This window comes from Rhinoderma darwinii, chromosome 1 (assembly GCF_050947455.1).
Source record: "Rhinoderma darwinii isolate aRhiDar2 chromosome 1, aRhiDar2.hap1, whole genome shotgun sequence".
In the NCBI taxonomy this organism is placed as follows: domain Eukaryota; kingdom Metazoa; phylum Chordata; class Amphibia; order Anura; family Rhinodermatidae; genus Rhinoderma; species Rhinoderma darwinii.
The window spans coordinates 495,928,257-495,946,299 of NC_134687.1; the positions used below are offsets into that span (position 1 = coordinate 495,928,257).

An 18,043-nucleotide genomic window follows, 5' to 3' on the forward strand; every position below is an offset into this window, starting at 1 on the left:
TCTCTATGACGTCTTTCTGCCATTATAGGGTTATAGACAAGAGTTCTTGTCATGAGAAAAACCCTTTCTGAAACACTCGATGTGCTGACCATAGCTAGTGCCAGTCAGGTTTATGAGAATCCGACAAATAAATGGCATTTGACAATTTTGTTGAGTTTATAATCTAGAAATGTAGACCATGCAAAACTGCAATGCAATGTGCTTTTTAACCAAATTTAGGGTGCCAAAATACAGACACATACAGACTTCTGTCCAATTTGTATCCAATCAGACCAATATTAATCTTAATTAATGTGTGGAAATGGCTAATTGATCAGTCTTCTCTACCAATATACTGATCTGACGTCTGCCAATCACCATGATTGTAGCGTCTAAACAGCATCTGAAAGAGAAGCTTTTATTTTAGGCGGAACATAAAAGATGAAAAAGATAATAATTGGTTATAAACAAAAAAATCCTAGGTTATATCCTAAAAAATTATCTATGTGTAAACGACAGACACTGCCAATCTCAATATCTGATTGGTCTAACTGGTCAGAAATCTGTATATGTAATTTGGTTTTCCCCATACAATGGCATTTGCTGTCTGCTATGCATTACATATTCCTACATTGTATGTCATTCGCTGTGAGCTTTATCCTGTTCTAGTTTCTCTGTTTCATCCCAATCAATACGGTCTGATAAGCGTTTGACTGTACAGTGGGGTATTCATGTATCCCTACAATGAGTCTGCAGATGAAAATAAGATAAGTTTAATAACCCTAAACGTCCATTAAGCTTGCAGATAGCGCTTCTCAACTCAAACAATTTAATGCTACAATCTACTTTACACATCTGCAGTAATAGCTTAACCCATTTTAGCCCAGCTATGGGGAATTACAAAGATTTGTCATCGTTTCAGAGATTTATATCAGAAGCAAAAGTGAAAAATTAAAGTATTGCACCTGTTAAAAAGTATAAAATCTAGTGGTCGTAGAGCTCAGGCAGGAACCTGCCCCTCCATACAGTTCTCTTAAATAATGAGGGCCAAGGTGCAGGCCTGTGACTCTAAAGTTTTCTAGAACTACCAAAATTTTGAGTTCTACAGCTACTACAAATACATGAATTTCCTACATTTGGTCTAGACTATTAGAAAAAAATATATTTTCTATTGACAAAGCATAAACTTAAATGATGTCTTGTTCAGTTTTGTACATATGCTAATTAACTACATAAAATCTGCTGCTTTACATATACTTGAGGCTCTCCAGCTGTTGTAAAACTACTACTCCCAGCATGCCCTGACTGCTGAAGGCCACTGAAATAGACTTGACATCACTTACTAATGATCATTTATATTGTTTTGTAGATCATGTATTTCCTTTTGTTCTTTAAGGTTTAATAAAGACGAATGGGATACATAGACATTTGTGAATCTCAGTTTAGTCTTTTCAGGTTCAGCCTCTATGAACTTGCTAAGGTATTATTCCAATTGCACACGATGCGTATTATGTGTGTTTTTGCTGCGTGTATTTTCCTGAGGAAAATCCACAGCATAATACAGTAGCCGCAAAATAAATGAGATTTCAAGTAATCTCATCTACATGTTGCAGAATGTTTCCGCCTGTAATTTGACCTGCGGTGCACATTTTAAAATCTGCAGCATGTCCATTTATCTTGCGTTTCCGCCTCAGAATTGTAACTGACAAGCTTATGAAAAAAAAACCGCATCAGAATCGTAAGCATAAAACCGCACCTATTTCCGCATCAAAATGTAAAAACCGCACCATTAAGTGCGGATTTTACCTGTGGAATTTCCTGTGTCTATCTGAGGTTTTGATGCAGATTTTCTGCACCCGATTACACAACGTGTCCATGCAATTGTTAGACAAAGTCTGCTTGTTTGCCGCCCCCCCCCCCCCCCCCTGAGAATGCTATAATTCATGTTTGTAAGTCTGTAAAAACTAGAAGTATTATAACCTGGAGCTGTCTTTTAAAGAGGTTGACTCACTACGACTAACCGTTATAAAATGAAGCGATGACCATGGGTCCGGAACCCCCTGGAGTCCAGCTGTTCTTGTTAGGGGAAGTTATGGCCAGCCATACATTTCAAATGAATAGCTATACATATTATACATAGATGGAGCTGGTCTGTCAGTGCAGGAGCCACTGATACTCATCAGCTCTTTAGTCTGGCTCATAGAAGGGACCCCCTTCTATGACGTCCATATGCCCCAATTGGGCATATGGGTAGGGGTTACTCTGATGGGACAACTTCTTTTTAAGTACAAAGTTATTTTTCCCATAATGGTTATATGTCGCCATTTGGAGGGCATTTGCGGTAAGATAAGAATTGATCATGAATTTATGTTAAGTAAAAGGTTAGCAGCTGTCATGGATATCATACACTTTGATACTAATGAAAAGTTGGAGAAGAAGTGTGTCATTTGATGTGAAGTTTTTATAATTCAGGAAATCTCAACTAATTACTCAAAAGAAACAAACAGATTTGTGTGCTCTGTGTTATGCAGGACTTCACTGAAATGTATTTTTTTAGTTCTTAACTTAGGCCTCATGCACATGGCCATGCTTGTAATCACGGGCCATGATTGCGGCACGGCGGGCCGGCCGCCGACGGCCTCCCGCATTTTCGGCTCGTGTTCCCATACAAAGTATGGGAGCACAGACCGTAAAAAGGCAAAAGATAGAACAAGTACTATCTTTTGCGGCACACTTCTACGGCCCGGACACCTTCCCGTAAATAAACAGGAAGGTGTCCGTGAACAATAGAAGTGAATGCGTCCATAATTCCGGATCGTAATTGCGGACCATTTTTATGGTCATCTGCAACGGGCCTTAGGGATATTTTCTGGTCGGAATAATGTATTTGATGTGTTATCCCCATCAGGTCAGTCATCACCCTCCAGCAGCTGCTCATCATGTCTACTCCAGGAATGGATGGAGTCTGTGGCAGGAAATCACCATTGCCAGTAAATTCAGGGGCAAATATCTCTCTATTATGCCATTAGGTAAGGGTAAAGGAACTCATCCCCTGGTACTACAGGTGGAAAACCTCCAACATCTCTAACAATCTTAAGGTGGTCCCACGCTGCATTTTATTCGATATTGTTTAATGCATGGTGTCAAAAGTGGTTACAATGTACACTTATAAGATAGTCTTAGTTGTAGTCAGGCTTAATAGGTTACAATACAAGACCATAAGGCTGGGTTCACACTGTGCGTTATTGTTACATTTTTAACATGCATTTTTTTGTTTTGTTTTATGCACTCCTATTAAGAGACATGGGAGTTTATCTACCCAAACAAAGAAATGCATGTTAAAAACGCACAGTGTGAACCCAGACTAACTTTTATGTATGTGTGTTGGTCATCATATGTTCTAGGAGTGTTGACACTGGTTTAGCAGTTGATGAACTTAGGCCATGTTCACAAAATGTGGGTTTTGGGAGAATCCGCTGGTGTTCCCCCAGCAATGAATGTGAATAGGGTATTTTATGCCGTATTAAAAATCTGTGCAGAATGATAACTATGTGCTGTGGATTACAAAATCTGCAGCATGTTTATTATTGATTTATATTCCGCATGCTAATCCACGGCTAAAATCCAAGTTGACCTTGCTTATTTCTGTCATGAAGTATCTTCAAATTGTACAGCGTGTTTGCCTAGGGCAAATCCTGGCCATGTGAACATACCCATACAATTATTCATGTTGTATACAAATATGTTTTTGTTTGGTAGTAATGTCATACAGAACACAGAGTATATGGCAGCATAAAGTGTTATGTGGTTAATCCCCAAATGCAAAAAGCAACATTTATTTACACAGAATGACAGGCCCCCCCCCCCCCCCAGAGCATTTTAGCTTGGGGGACACATGGTAACACAGTTTCAATGGGTTTTATAAAAGGTAATATTCCTTTTAAGGTTTTTGTTTTTGGTATGTTCTGCTGGTCTCCCCCCCCCCCCTATTTTATTCCCACAGTGGTAATTACCTGATTAGCGTCATCTTTAGGTCAGCTGGACTAATGATCGAGCAAGTTCCAGAATTTGCTAGAAGCAGCCCGAGCTTCTTTGAGAGCTTCCTGTGGCTCTGGAGTTGCCTGAGGGAACCATTGTCAGCGACAACAGTGACGCGACAAGTAATGCCAGCGGAGGAAGTAGGAAGTCAAGTGCCGGAGATGACGAGGAGAAGCTGACAGGCTTCCGGCTGAAGAAGAGAGGACCCCAGCCAAGCGGAATAGGAGGAGTCAAAGCGCTTACACACCTCCTCCTCAAAGTGGCCGCAGAAGAAGCAGAATGGCAGTGTCGTCAGCGAGGAGAAGGGAGGAGAATTCTGTTCCTCCGTCAATACGAGTGGCGGCGGCGTCAGCTGGTTCCGGAAGAATAGAACAGCTGACACCTGTCTTTACCTCAGCAGTTCAGGATACAGCAGTTGTTCCATCAGAAGAAAGGAGGTCCTGAGCAGTGGCAGCAGCCTCAGTGTATCGAGCGTGGAAATTATCAGCGCGATCTTGACGGACAGCATGAGGAGCAACTACAGCGGGAGCTGAGAGCATACAGCAACATATATATCTTCTCTTCCGGCTCCTGCGTTGGCTGCATCAAGTGGAGTTCAGCAGCAGCGAGGACCGGCACCTACCGTTCTGGTATCTACACAGGAGCATCAAAGGAGGGGTGAGAACTTCAACGTACAGTCTGTCCCTCATAATTTCGAATTTTTAAGTCAGTTCTCTAGTTTCTTATAACAGTTTGTACCTCAACCAAAAAAATCCAGTGGCTGGGGTTTGGGTTAATTCTAATCCTCCTACTTCAGCACAGTCTAGTGGCACTGGTAATATTAATTTACCACTGTTAGACAAAGGAGCTGGGGTAGTTGAAACATGTGTAAAGGAGGCTATTTCATGTGAAATATCTCCTTTAGGTTATGATTTAAATTTGAATATTAAAGAGCATATATGGCATTATGAATTCATAGAAGTAATAACCTTCTTATCTTCAGCAAAGGACCATATTTTACGTTCTGAGAAAAAGAATGATGAAAAGAATGACGAAGAACGTAAGCGTGGCATGCCACAGTCTTTTAATAATTGGCTGCAGGCGTTTTGCATATACGCTGCTGTACTGGGTGAAAAAGATCCCAGTAAATGTTGTAGTCTTTTTCAGCATATAGATATCGTTTTAGAAGCTTACAGGAATTTTGGAGGTATGGCTTGCTTTAATTACGATGAAATGTTTAGACAAAAGCTGGCCGCACATCCTTCACTTAAATGGGGAGTCAAGGACGTTGGGTTATGGTTGAACCTTATGTTACCACAACATACGACTCCAACAAAACAACCTGGTCTGACTCAAGGCCACCTTAGAACGGGTGTGTGCTTTGCATTTAACGAATCATCTGGAAAATGGATGAGCAATTTCCGTTACAAACACGAGTGCTCCTTTTTGTGGGGGGCACTCACCCCATGTGCCGTTGTTTCAAAAAAGCAAGTCAATCTAACCAACAGCAAACAAGCAGTAAATAATTGTTGTCAAAGTATAGACGCCAGGGAGATTAATAAACATGCTCCCCTGGCTCGCTCGGTACCCCGACAGAGCGAAAGCTGAATTGTTATTTAAAGGCGTTTCACAGGGATTATTCAGGTTTTGGTTGCTGTAGGTCTGATAACTTAAAATCAGTATATTTACATAAAGAGGTTGTTAGAATAAAAATGTATACGGAACTAGAAGCTGCTAGAATTTCAGGTCCTTTTAGTGTTCCTCCATTTGCTAATTTCAGAATCTCGCCTTTAGGAATTGTTCCAAAAAAGGAAGATGGAGCTTTTAGACTCATTCATCATGTATCAGATCCAAGGAAATATTCTTTGAATGATAAGGTGGATAAGTCTTTAGCTACTGTTCAGTATGCTTCGTTTTATCAGTCTCTTTATTGAGACGCTTTGAAAAAAATGCCAAAGCAGACGTAAAATCAGCTTTTAGACTTCTGCCAGTTAAACCTATTGGCTATAATTCTCTGGGTTTTCAATTTGAAGGTGACTATTTTTAAGATTACCTATGGGATTCGCACTTTTATGTTACTATTTTGAAGCCTTTTCCACTTTCATTCATTGGACTGCAGAGAACTAATTTGCAGATGGGGGAATACTTTGTTATTTAGATGACTTCTTATTTGTGGGTCATGCATAGTCTGATTCTTGCTTTAAAATTTTAAATAAGTTTATTGAAATTACTGATTTGTTTGGAGTTCCTTTAGCTTCAGAAAAAACGCTTTTGCCTTGTTGTTCTTTGGAATTTTTAGATTACCAGTTGAGAAGTTAATTAAGATTAAGTTGTTATTAGTTAGTCTTTTGACAACATTGCATGAAATGCAATCATTATTAGGTTTATTAAACTTTGCTCCATGGGTAATTCCAATGGGTCGAGATTTTCAAAAAGTTTATATTTTTCTATCGGCCTTAAACCTCCCAGGGCTCATATTAGATCAACTCTTGTTCTGAATGATGATTTAGGCGTCTGGTTAGAATTTATTTTAAATTTTAATGGTCACACTCTTTTGCAAAAGGAATTTGAGGATTCGGAAGCTTTGTGCTTGTTTACTGATGCTGCTGGAAGTAGTGGCTATGGTGCTTATTGGAATAAAAAATGGGCTGCAGAGTTATGGCCTATGTCTTGGGTTGATAACAAGGTTACAAGAAATATTGTTCTAGTAGAATTATGCCCAGTTATTGTTGCAATAGTAATTAGGGGATGTGGTTTTAAAAATAAAAGGATTTTATTACATTCGGACAACAAAGGAGTTGTCTTTGCAATAAATACTCTGTCTTCAAAATGTGATCTGACTGCTAAATTGTTAAAGCATTTAGTTTTATGTTGTTTAAAATTATATATATGGTTAAAATCGAAGTATATTCCGGGTATTTCTTTTTTTTTTTTCTTTTTTGCAAATCCCTTTTTATTTATGCACATAAGTAAACATCAAACATGTAAACAGTAGACATTTCAAACCCAGTAATCTCGGCATGCAATCTACTATGACAAGTAATGTAAAGAACATATGGGCACGCAGGCCCTGCAAACAATTATCCAAACCATTCAAGGCAAGTGCCTCCAAGACATGATATTACATTGAACATTATACAAATAAGTGAACAGAAGAGTCCCACGAAATCTACAATATGAAGACAATATAATTAATAAGAAAGATTATATCAGAAATCCTAAACCCAGAATGGAGCCAAGAGGAAAACAGCACTGGTCTGTCATGAGGGACTGGCGCCTAATTGGAAACACCAGAAACTGGGAGAGGTTGGGGAGTGTCACCATCTATCTTACGGAAAGCTAGCCATGGTTCCCATATTGCCACGAAACGCTCATGTCTTCCCTGCTACCAACTCAACAGCTCCTCCATCCTACAAATGTAATCCACTCTAGAGAACCATTCTCTGATAGTGGGTGGGTCCCTGAATCACCAGTGCAAGGGGATAAGCAACTTTGCTGAAGTGATAAGGTGAGTAGTGGGATCATGTTTTTTGGGAGAGAAATCACCCGAGGGGACCCATAATAGAATCAAAGGAGCAGACAGTAAAACTGCAGATTTGGTAATAGTCTCAATAGTATGAGAAACCTCTCTCCAAAAGGGCTGGATGTGTATACACTCCCACCAAATGTGGGTCATGGTCCCTCTCAAATCCTCACATCGCCAGCAGATATCAGATGGGGTAAGACCCGCTCTGCAAAGAAAATCATGAGTCCTGTACCATCTGGTGAAAGTTTTAAAAGAATTCTCCTGAACTCAGAATCCGAGAAGTCTCCTCTCTGGAAAAGGTAATTCCCAGCTCCCTTTCCCATGCTAACAAATAACTCGGTTTATCGGGAGCTCTTTCAAGGAGAAGTCCCGCATAAACTCTAGAAAGAAGACCTCTGGGAAGGGAGGGAAGGAGTAGAAGTGTATCCAACCAGGACGGTTCAGCAATCTGGGGGAATTTTATTGAAAATTGTTTAACAGTGTCTGTAAAATGTATAGTCTGCAGGAAATCCAAGGATCCACCCCCCAAGTCTGTGATCAGAGAGCGTAGGGCCTGTATACTCCCCCCTTTGAAAGCGTCAGCAATTATAATATTCTAAAGGTGTTTCCACAAACTATAAATAGGTCCCGGACAGCCTAAAACATTCGGTATCAGTCCCAATGGCATAAGGGGGGAAATGGATTTGAAGGCATCTTTAGAAGGAAGGAACCTACGAAAAACCTCTATCGTGCCCCTAGTGGTGGGGCTGCATGTTTGCGGTAATTTATGTGCGGTAGAGCTACACCAAAGAGTAGACATCAAATTTGGAGTTATCATTGCCCGTTCCGCAATTAAGTTAGGGGAGGAATCGTTCGGTCTAAGCAAAGATAACCATCTGAAGAGGTGAGTGGCCTGATAATATAACTGAGGATCAGGAACACCCATGCCTCCTGCAGCAGGCTTTAGTATCAGTAAGCGATGTGTCAGTCTCGGTCTTTTATTAACCCATAAAAATTTACAGAAGATCTGTCTGATGATCGTAAAAAACGAGTTAGGGAGGCGGATGGGTACGGTTTGCAAAATATATAATAATTAAGGGAGAATATATGATTTTAAGTAGTTTATCCTACCTGACCACGAGAGGAATGGGATATTAAGTGAACCTAGGTATGAGCGAAATATGTGGGCAAGCGATGCATAATTTAACGCATACAACGAGGAAGTGTTTTTAGGTAGGTTTATTCCCAGATACTTAATGTGAGAATCAAGCCACCTGAACGGAACTAACGTTTTAAGCTCCCTAGCATCTCGTTCACCAATAGCTACACTCAATATTTCAGACTTAGAGTAATTAATTTTAAAATTAGATACCCATCCAAATAGTTCAAAAATGTAGAATGTGAGGGAAGGCTTGTCGACGGTTACTAACTATCACCAAAAGATTATCAGTAAACGCTGCCGTAGAATGTACCATCTCCCCCAGCTTTAAACCCTGAATGGAGTCAATCTGTACTATTTTTTGTATTAGCGTTTCCATTACCATTATGAACAAAGTGGGGGAAAGCGGACACCCCTGTCTGGTTCCATTGGCAATGTCAAAGGTAGGGGAAAGTGTTCCATTAAGGCGGATTTGTGCTCTAAGGGTCGAATAGAGGGAAAATATAGCTGAGATGAAGGGAGGGGGCAAGACAAATTTTAAGAGCGTCTAATGAATATAAGACCACAGAACTCGATCAAATATTTTTTCCGCATCAGTACTCAATAAGGCCAATGGGATCTTGCTCGTAGAGGCATGGTGTATGATATTGATGAGTCTGGTGGTATGTTTTCCTTCTCTTAAAGGGACAAACCCAACTTGTTCTGGGGAGATAATCCGAGAGAGTAGGGGCTTAAGTCTATTGGCCAGGAGTTTGGACTACCACTTAAAGGGTTATTCCCATCTACAAAAATCTAGCTATTAAGTTCACCCTTCTAAAGTTAATAATTTTTCTAATTACCTGTCTGTAGCCCAGCGATGTCGTTTTCATGCTATTCTTGATTGAAGTCGCTGTCAGTCCCTCTTTGTTTGTAGCTCGTTTGTCTAGGGATCCGGCCACTACTATTTACCTTTAGCGCTGGCCGCGCATGCACAATGATATCCTCTCCGTCCTTAGTAGAGGATGTCATTTATCTCATGAACGCGCATATCACGTGAGCGTGATATGATTACGTCATCTGCGCCACAACTCATTGTTACTGTGAATGCTAGCGGCGCCAAGTAGCAGTAAGATGGAAAGTGACGGGACCGTCTAGATCTTCGTAGGAACGTCTTCGGTGAGGTTCTTTTTAAATCTTTTGTGTGGTTCGCCGAGTGCTGATGCAGGACCGATGCAGCGACTAAACATATTACATGGGGGGGCAGCTTAGCTAGAGGGGGAGAAGTGGCTTGCCGCAATGGGGTGAAGACTGGTTCAGAGAAGGGTTGCGTGCTGTTGAAATTCACGGTGTGTTCTTCACAACCAGGCTTACCATGCCTGGTTGAGACGAACATTCTCCCGATGTTGCTAGAACTACAGTATCTAGCAATGTCGGGAGCGCGCACACTGCAGAGCGGCTTGATTGACATCAAGCCGATCATGCCCCTTTTTATAAAAGATAACCAGCACTAGCTGAGTTATCAAGTGTAAAAAAAAAAGTAGTTAGGGAATGAATTAAAAAAAAATAATTTAACAAGTGTTTTTTGTATTTAATTTCAGCTTAGAATGTCTAAAGAAAAAAATTTGACTCAACTTGGGAATAACCCTTTAAGGTCTGAGTTGAGAAGGGATATGGGACAGTAGCTACCACATTGTGACCTGTCTTTTCCCTTTTTAGGAATCAGAGAAATATGTGCCTCCAAAGCCTGAGGAGGGATAGAGGAACCCTTCAGAAGGTCGTTACACACATTTAAAAATTTAGAAGTAAGAATGTGATGGAACTTCTTATGATATATAATGGGGAAGCTGTCTGGCCCTGGGCTCTTACCATTGGGGATAGAACTTAGTACTTGTGATAATTCTTGGAGCGTAAAGGGAGCCAACAACGATTTTTTTTTTCTCTAGAGTCAAAGAGGGGAGATTAATAGAGTCCAGAAATTAAGTTGTGAATACCTCTGCGTCTTTATGTTCTGGTAAGTTGTACAGAGAAGTATAAAAGGCAAGAAAATCTTTGGTTATATTATCAATATCCCTAACACTGTCTCCAAATGTCGTTTTAATCTCCTGAATAAAGGAAAGGTCTGTTCGCCGTTTGAGAAGAGCCGTCATGACTTTAGAGCCCCTATCTCCGTGTGCATAGAATTTAAAGGTGCTTCTCTGGTACAACTTAGCAGATCTGACATTTAATAAGGACTTCAACGTGTGTCTAGGTATCGCAAGGTCAGATTGCACTTGCCGCTCTAGACCGTTTAACTAAAAGTTCTAACCGTGATATTTGGGCGAGAAGGGAGTTTAGTTCGCTGATTCTTGCATCTGGTACCTAAAGCTAATAAATGACCTCGTATATAAGCCTTATGCGTTTCCCAAATTATTGGAGAGGACATACCCGGCGTCTAATTTTGATCAAAGAAATCGGAGATAGAACTATTCAGGTCCTCTATATGTTTTGGATTATCAAGGAGAGTTTCATTCAGAGACCATGACCAAGATCTCAGGGGAAGATTGTTAACTGAGATATGCAAAGCTATCGGGGCATGATCTGATAAAGTGATGGGGCCTACACTACCGTTCAAAAGTTTAGGCTCACTTAGAAATTTCCTTATTTTTGAAAGAAAAGCACAGTTTTTTTCAATGAAGATAACATTAAATTAATCAGAAATACACTCTATACATTGTTAATGTGCTAAATGACTATTCTAGCTGCAAACGTCTGGTTTTTAATGCAATATCTACATAGGTGTATAGAGGCCCATTTCCAGCAACCATCACTCCAGTGTTCTAATGGTACATTGTGTTTGCTAACTGTGTTAGAAGGCTAATGGATGACTAGAAAACACTTGAAAACCCTTGTGCAATTATGTTAGCACCGCTGTAAACAGTTTTACTGTTTAGAGGAGCTATTAAACTGACTTTCGTTTGAGCTAGTTGAGCATCTGGAGAATTACATTTGTGGGTTCGATTAAACTCTCAAAATGGCTAGAAAAAGAGAGCTTTCATGTGAAACTCGACAGTCTATTCTTGTTCTTAGAAATGAAGGCTATTCCATGCGAGAAATTGCCAAGAAACTGAAGATTTCCTACAACGGTGTGTACTACTCCCTTCAGAGGACAGCACAAACAGGCTCTAACCAGAGTAGAAAGAGAAGTGGGAGGACCCGCTGCATAACTGAGCAACAAGACAAGTACATTAGAGTCTCTAGTTTGAGAAATAGACGCCTCACAGGTCCTCAACTGGCAGCTTCATTAAATAGTACCCGCAAAACGCCAGTGTCAACGTCTACAGTGAAGAGGCGACTCCGGGATGCTGGCCTTCAGGGCAGAGTGGCAAAGAAAAAGCCATATCTGAGACTGGCTAATAAAAGGAAAATATTAATATGGGCAAAAGCACACAGACATTGGACAGAGGAAGATTGGAAAAAAGTGTTATGGACAGACGAATCGAAGTTTGAGGTGTTTGGATCACACAGAAGAACATTTGTGAGACGAAGAACAACTGAAAAGATGCTGGAAGAGTGCCTGACGCCATCTGTCAAGCATGGTGGAGGTAATGTGATGGTCTGGGGTTGCTTTGGTGCTGGTAAAGTGGGAGATTTGTACAAGGTAAAAGGGATTTTGAATAATGAAGGCTATCAGTCCATTTTGCAATGCCATGCCATACCCTGTGGACAGCGCTTGATTGGAGCCAATTTCATCCTACAACAGGACAATGACCCAAAGCACACCTCCAAATTATGCAAGAACTATTTAGGGAAGAAGCAGGCAGCTGGTATTCTATCTGTAATGGAGTGGCCAGCGCAGTCACCAGATCTCAACCCCATAGAGCTGTTGTGGGAGCAGCTTGACCGTATGGTACGCAAGAAGTGACCATCAAGCCAATCCAACTTGTGGGAGGGACTTCTGGAAGCATGGGGTGAAATTTCTCCCAATTACTTCAGCAAATTAACAGCTAGAATGCCAAAGGTCTGCAATGCTGTAATTGCTGCAAATGGAGCATTCTTTGACGAAAGCAAACTTTGAAAGAGAAAATTATTATTTCAAATAAAAATCATTATTTCTAACCTTGTCAATGTCTTGACTATATTTTCTAGTCATTTTGCAACTCATTTAATAAATATAAGTGTGAGTTTTCATGGAAAACACAAACTTGTCTGGGTGACCCCAAACTTTTGAACGGTAGTGTATTTGTGAGGAAAGCGCAGCGGGCAAATATCTGCTAGAGTGGAGCAAATAGTCTAGCCTATGGTGAGAGTGGTGAATATTGGAGAAAAAAAGTAAAATCCTTCTCTACTGAATGATGTAGTCTCCAAACATTAACTAATCTTAGCTGTAAAAATGTAGGTAAGGTGCCTACGCGTTTCGAACGTATACCACGTCCTTCCTCATGGCAAAAAAGTAATGAAGAAGGACGTGGTATACGTTCGAAACGCGTAGGCACTTTACCTACATTTTTACTCTCACATTCGGGAAAGATTCTGTTTTAAATTATCTAAATAAAATTGGAACTATGTTCTATTTTTAACCCAACTACGCTGGACCATCTATTTTTCTTCATTTCTCCTGCCTACAACACCGTGAGCCGTCATGGATATCCAGGCGCAGAGCGCAGAGAAAAAAATCTGCATTAAGGTGAGCTGGAGGATCCCTCCCACAGACTGTTTATAATCTTATCTGTCTGAGACAATTTTTACGTTTCCCTAACTTGACAAAGGAAACACAAGATGTACCACTGGAAGTGTCCACGAGTGGGTCAAAAGCCAGGTTGAAATCCCCTCCCAATACCAGCATCCCCTCCGCAAATTCCCCTAATATTTCCAGAGTACCTATCAGCCATGGAACTTGATTTTGGTTAGGGGCATAAATATTGGCAAAGTTAACCGGGTTACCTGCCAACGTACCCTTGATAAAGAGGAAACGTCCGTCAGGGTAAGTTAACGAATGAGTGTATGGAACTTGTCTATCAAATGCAATACTGACACCCCTCGAGGAAGAAGAGGGATGTGCACTATGATACCAACTGGATTAGTAGTGATGAGACAAGGAGGGAATGTGATGAGCCTTGAAGTGTGTTTCTTGGAGCAGAAGGATATTAGATTTTTCTTTTTTTAGTAGAGCCAATATCTGGCTTCTTTTCCTTGGGTCATTAAGACCCTTCACATTATACAAAGATATGCGTATATCACCACACTTCAACGCCATGGCATATGACAAATACAGTAGAATTAACAAAGCTAGACATAAATAGACCAGACACAAGCAAATTACAAATGGACCGACTAGAAAGCCCCCTCAGTAGGATAGGACACTCATAACCCTGTGGAGTAGATAACGCAGAGGTCGTAGGACACATGTGGAGAACTTCACTCTCCAGGAAAGAAATAAAATAATGTAAAACTATGTAACTACATAAAGTAAATCTAAACCAAGATATCATATATACCTAAAAATAGATGCAATAGATGCATTCAGGGACATTGAAAGAACAAATAATAATACAATATTGTATTCAAATAATAGAAAATGACAGAAACAATTATTATTTGGTCAGGTCTATAGAAATAACCACAACTACTCAGAGACATCTTATAGAAATAACAGAATGACAAGATTCAGAGAGTAATATATGAACTTGACCTAACTAGTCAAACAGTCTTCCTATGAAAAAAGGATAGTACAGGAACTTCCACCGATAGGTACCAGTCCATCTCAGCAATCGGGTTATCATCCAAGGAAACGGAATTACGAAATCCATCGGGGAATTCAGATGGAGTCCATGAGAATTCCCTGAGGCGTGCACTTACCAGCTCGCTTGCGGAATTTGGCGGCTTTACCAAAGCTACTCGTCTCCCACGGGGTGGAAGGAGCAATGGTTGGCAGGGAAGCAACATGCAAAACAGCAGAATAATCAGAGACCTGGAGATCCGGTGTCCCAAGAGCTTGCAGAACTTCAGGTAAGTCCCCGTAAGAACGTATCATCAGGCGTCTCCCGTCCACTGCAAAGGAAATTCCAAAGGGAAACAGCCATTTGTAGAGAATTTTCCTCTGTCTGAGCAGATCCGTAAGGGGTTTAAGCAGGCGTCTTTTGGTGAGAGTAACATTAATGAGATCTTGAAAAATAGATATCTTCGAGCCCTCCCACATAATGGGTTCAGAGTCTCGTGATGACTTTAGGATGTTGTCTCTGGTCCTAGAGCTGAAGAGACGGCATACAACATCTCTGGGTGGATCCGCCGGAGTGGGCTTGGCCCTCAGAGCTCTGTGTATTCTTTCAATAGAGATCTCATGAGAGTAGGAATCACCCAGAATTCTAATAAACAACTGTTTGATGGAAGCAGGGGCCCTGAGGGGATCGACTCCGGGATCCCCTTCAGACGAAGGTTGTTACATCTCCCTCTGTTGTCCTGATCCTCTAACCTGTCGATCATCTTGTTGAAATGGTTCTGACACGCAAGGAAAGAAGAGGAAGAAGCTGTCGTATAATCAACCAACTGAGCTTGGGTAGATTCTAGCTGTTCGACTCTCTGTCCAATCTGCCGGACATCCTGTTTGATGTCATGAAGTTCCTTTTCTACCTGCTCCAGGGCTTTAGCTAGAACCCTACTTATAGGATCGAGAAACAGGCAAATTCCTATTGGGCTGAGAATCTTTCATATCACTGTCATCCTCCTCTGTATTGTGTTGCAACAATTTATGTGGGGATCTTTTGTCACTCTGCGAGTGATCCAATGGAGCTTTGGAAGAATCCAGTGCCGGTTTTTTAACAAAGTTATCCATGCTGGCAGCCCTGGTAGAACCCGAGGCGTCTCTAGATTTTTGTGGGCCAATTTTCACCATTGCTACTGCAGATTCCAACAAGAAGTTGAACAAGCCAGTTATGAAGAGCCCCTATAGAGATCTCACAGAAAAGACTCCTGATGTTTTGTCATAGGTTAGATGTCCCTGTACATCTAAAAACGTTAAAGAGCAGTCATGCTAAAACAACAGCATAGTACAGTTGTCACTTTTAAACACAATGTTGAGGCAAGCAAAAGTCCCCTAAAAAATTAGAGCCAAGCTCTGTAGCGTATAAACATTAGGGAGAGTGCAGACCATGCGGCAGCAAGGTCCAGAAAAAAAAATTAAGGCTATGCCTTTCACTAGCTGCAATCCCAGAAGATGAGAAATTGTTTGGGCAAGGTTTTGCTGGCCACTGTAGTGGTGGTGAGGGGGATAGAGATGAGCAAATGAACCACCAACCCCTTATAGTTCAAATATACAATCTGCACGTCTCAGGAAAAAATAAAGTGCACATTACTGTCCAGGGGAGGTGGGTGTTGGTGAAAGATGTATGTGCCCACCTGAAAGTTACTGTGGTCAGGGGTGAGTTCCATGTGCCAAAGCACCGTCCAGCCAGAAATTTAGTCCCCGGCTCCAGCCACGCTTGTAGGCCGTGAACTTAGGGCTGGGGGGGGGGGAGTGCTTACCCCAGGAAAATATGCCTCCTCTGCTGTTATCCCTGCTGAAACACCTCCGAGACTTCAGGCAGGAGTGACTGTGGAAGGTTCCGGTGCAGACTCCAGCGATTAGTAAGGCCGCAAATGGGACAGCCCCAAAATCGAGGCCCGGCTTCACATGCGGCGCTAGGCCGCAACTTCAAAAATGATCCGACGAACTTTATCAAGGTGTCAGAACAGTCTCCGTAATCTGCTGACCGATAAAAATGTATTCCCACACTCTTTGGGGCAATGTGGAAGCAGGATTCACCCAGATTACATTGCAGAGATCTGGAGCTCTGAGGAGCACGTCCGTTGAGCACTGCATCAGGCCACGCCCCTATTCCGGGTATTTCTAATGATTTAGCGGATTCTCTATCTCGTTGCCAGTGGGAGAGATTTCACAGTTTGGCACCAGAAGCAGATCAGGATGGGACCCAATGTCCGCCACACTTGTGGAATTTCAGATAATTTACAAGTCTTTGGCTCCAAGAACATGGGCTAATTATTCAGCCGCATGGAAGGAGTGCTTATCTTTTTGTAATATATCTAGTGTTGATTATCTGGACATTGATGTTTGTCTTGCCATGTTTTTTGTGTGTGAATTAATGTCAAATAGAAAAGCCTTTTTGGTATTGCCTTTTTTCTGAAACTTTATGGTAAACCACCTTTACATAGTTTTCTCACGGTAAAGCAGATGTTGAAGAGTTATAAGAAGTCTTTTTGTGCTTTAGATAATAGAAGGCCAATTACGGTTGATTTATTAGGTCATTTATGGTTGGTTTTGGATAAAGTTTGTAAGGATAGTTTTGAGTTAGTTTTATTTAGGACTGCTTTTGTGTTACCTTTTTTTTGCCGCTCTTAGAATTGGTGAATTAGTTTCTCATAATTAGAACTCCTGTTCGGGTTTAGAGGTGTCAGACGTTCAGTTGGAACATTCTTTGGTAAGTTTGTTAATTAGGAGATCTAAAACGGACGAACTAGGAAGGGGTCATTGGATAAAACTTAACTCTTTTCATGGTTCTCTGATTTGTCCTGTTTTGAATATCAGCAATTGGCTTGCAATTAGGCCCATTGTTGGCTGATCTTTCTTATTACATTCAAATTTGTCACCTTTGACCAGATATCAGCTCAATGCAGTTCTTAAATCTTGTTTTAATTTATTAGGTCTTGGTGGTTTTAGATTGTCATCCCATTCTTTTAGAATTAGCGCTGCCACAGAAGCGGCACGACTAGGTCTAGAGGAAGCAGTAATTAAAAAAGTTGGTAGATGGGAATCAAACCGGTATAAACTGTATGTTAGGCCTGAGTTACTGTTAATTTTTTCTTTAGGTGACCAATTGATCGTTTGGATAATTGGCCATTCTTTTGTTTACTGGGCTCAGAAAAGAGCAGCCAGAAGGAGAACCTTTCTTTTGACCTGATGTCTTTTCAGTTATTTTGGTATGGTAGGAGAGGCCTGCAATGGAAAAGTTTAAAAAAAGTCACAATTGAATTGTCCGTCTCCTGATTTATTAACAATACATATTGGAGGTAATGATTTAGCAAGGATCAGAACGGCAGAATTGTTATGGGAAATGATAAGAGATTTAGCTCTCATAAAATGTGTTTGTCCTAATGCTGTTATTGCTTTCTCAGAGGTGATCTCAAGGCTGGCGTGGGCAGGTAATGAATGTATTTTTATGGAATAAAAAAACGAGTGAACAAAGCCATGGGAAAATACTTACCATCTTTGGGTGGGTTTAGTTATAGACACATAGATCTTGAAGGTTTTATTTCAGGTTTTTATAGATTGGATTGTGTCCATTTATCAGATGTTGGCATCGATATCTTTAACTTGGGTCTTCAGAACATAATTGAAAGATGGCTGGAGTGTTTTTTTTGGGGGGGGCATGTCA

General features: G+C 40.9%; 1 protein-coding gene across 1 annotated transcript in view; it reads left to right on the forward strand.

Annotated features, from left to right (window-relative positions):
- Positions 1–18,043, forward strand: part of OSBP2 (oxysterol binding protein 2) — a 385,374-nt gene that overhangs the window by 351,157 nt on the left and 16,174 nt on the right. The window contains exon 9 of the mRNA XM_075835587.1: positions 2,888–3,008. Within this exon, the coding sequence (XP_075691702.1) occupies positions 2,888–3,008 (121 nt within the window). The remainder of the gene's footprint in view (positions 1–2,887; positions 3,009–18,043) is intronic.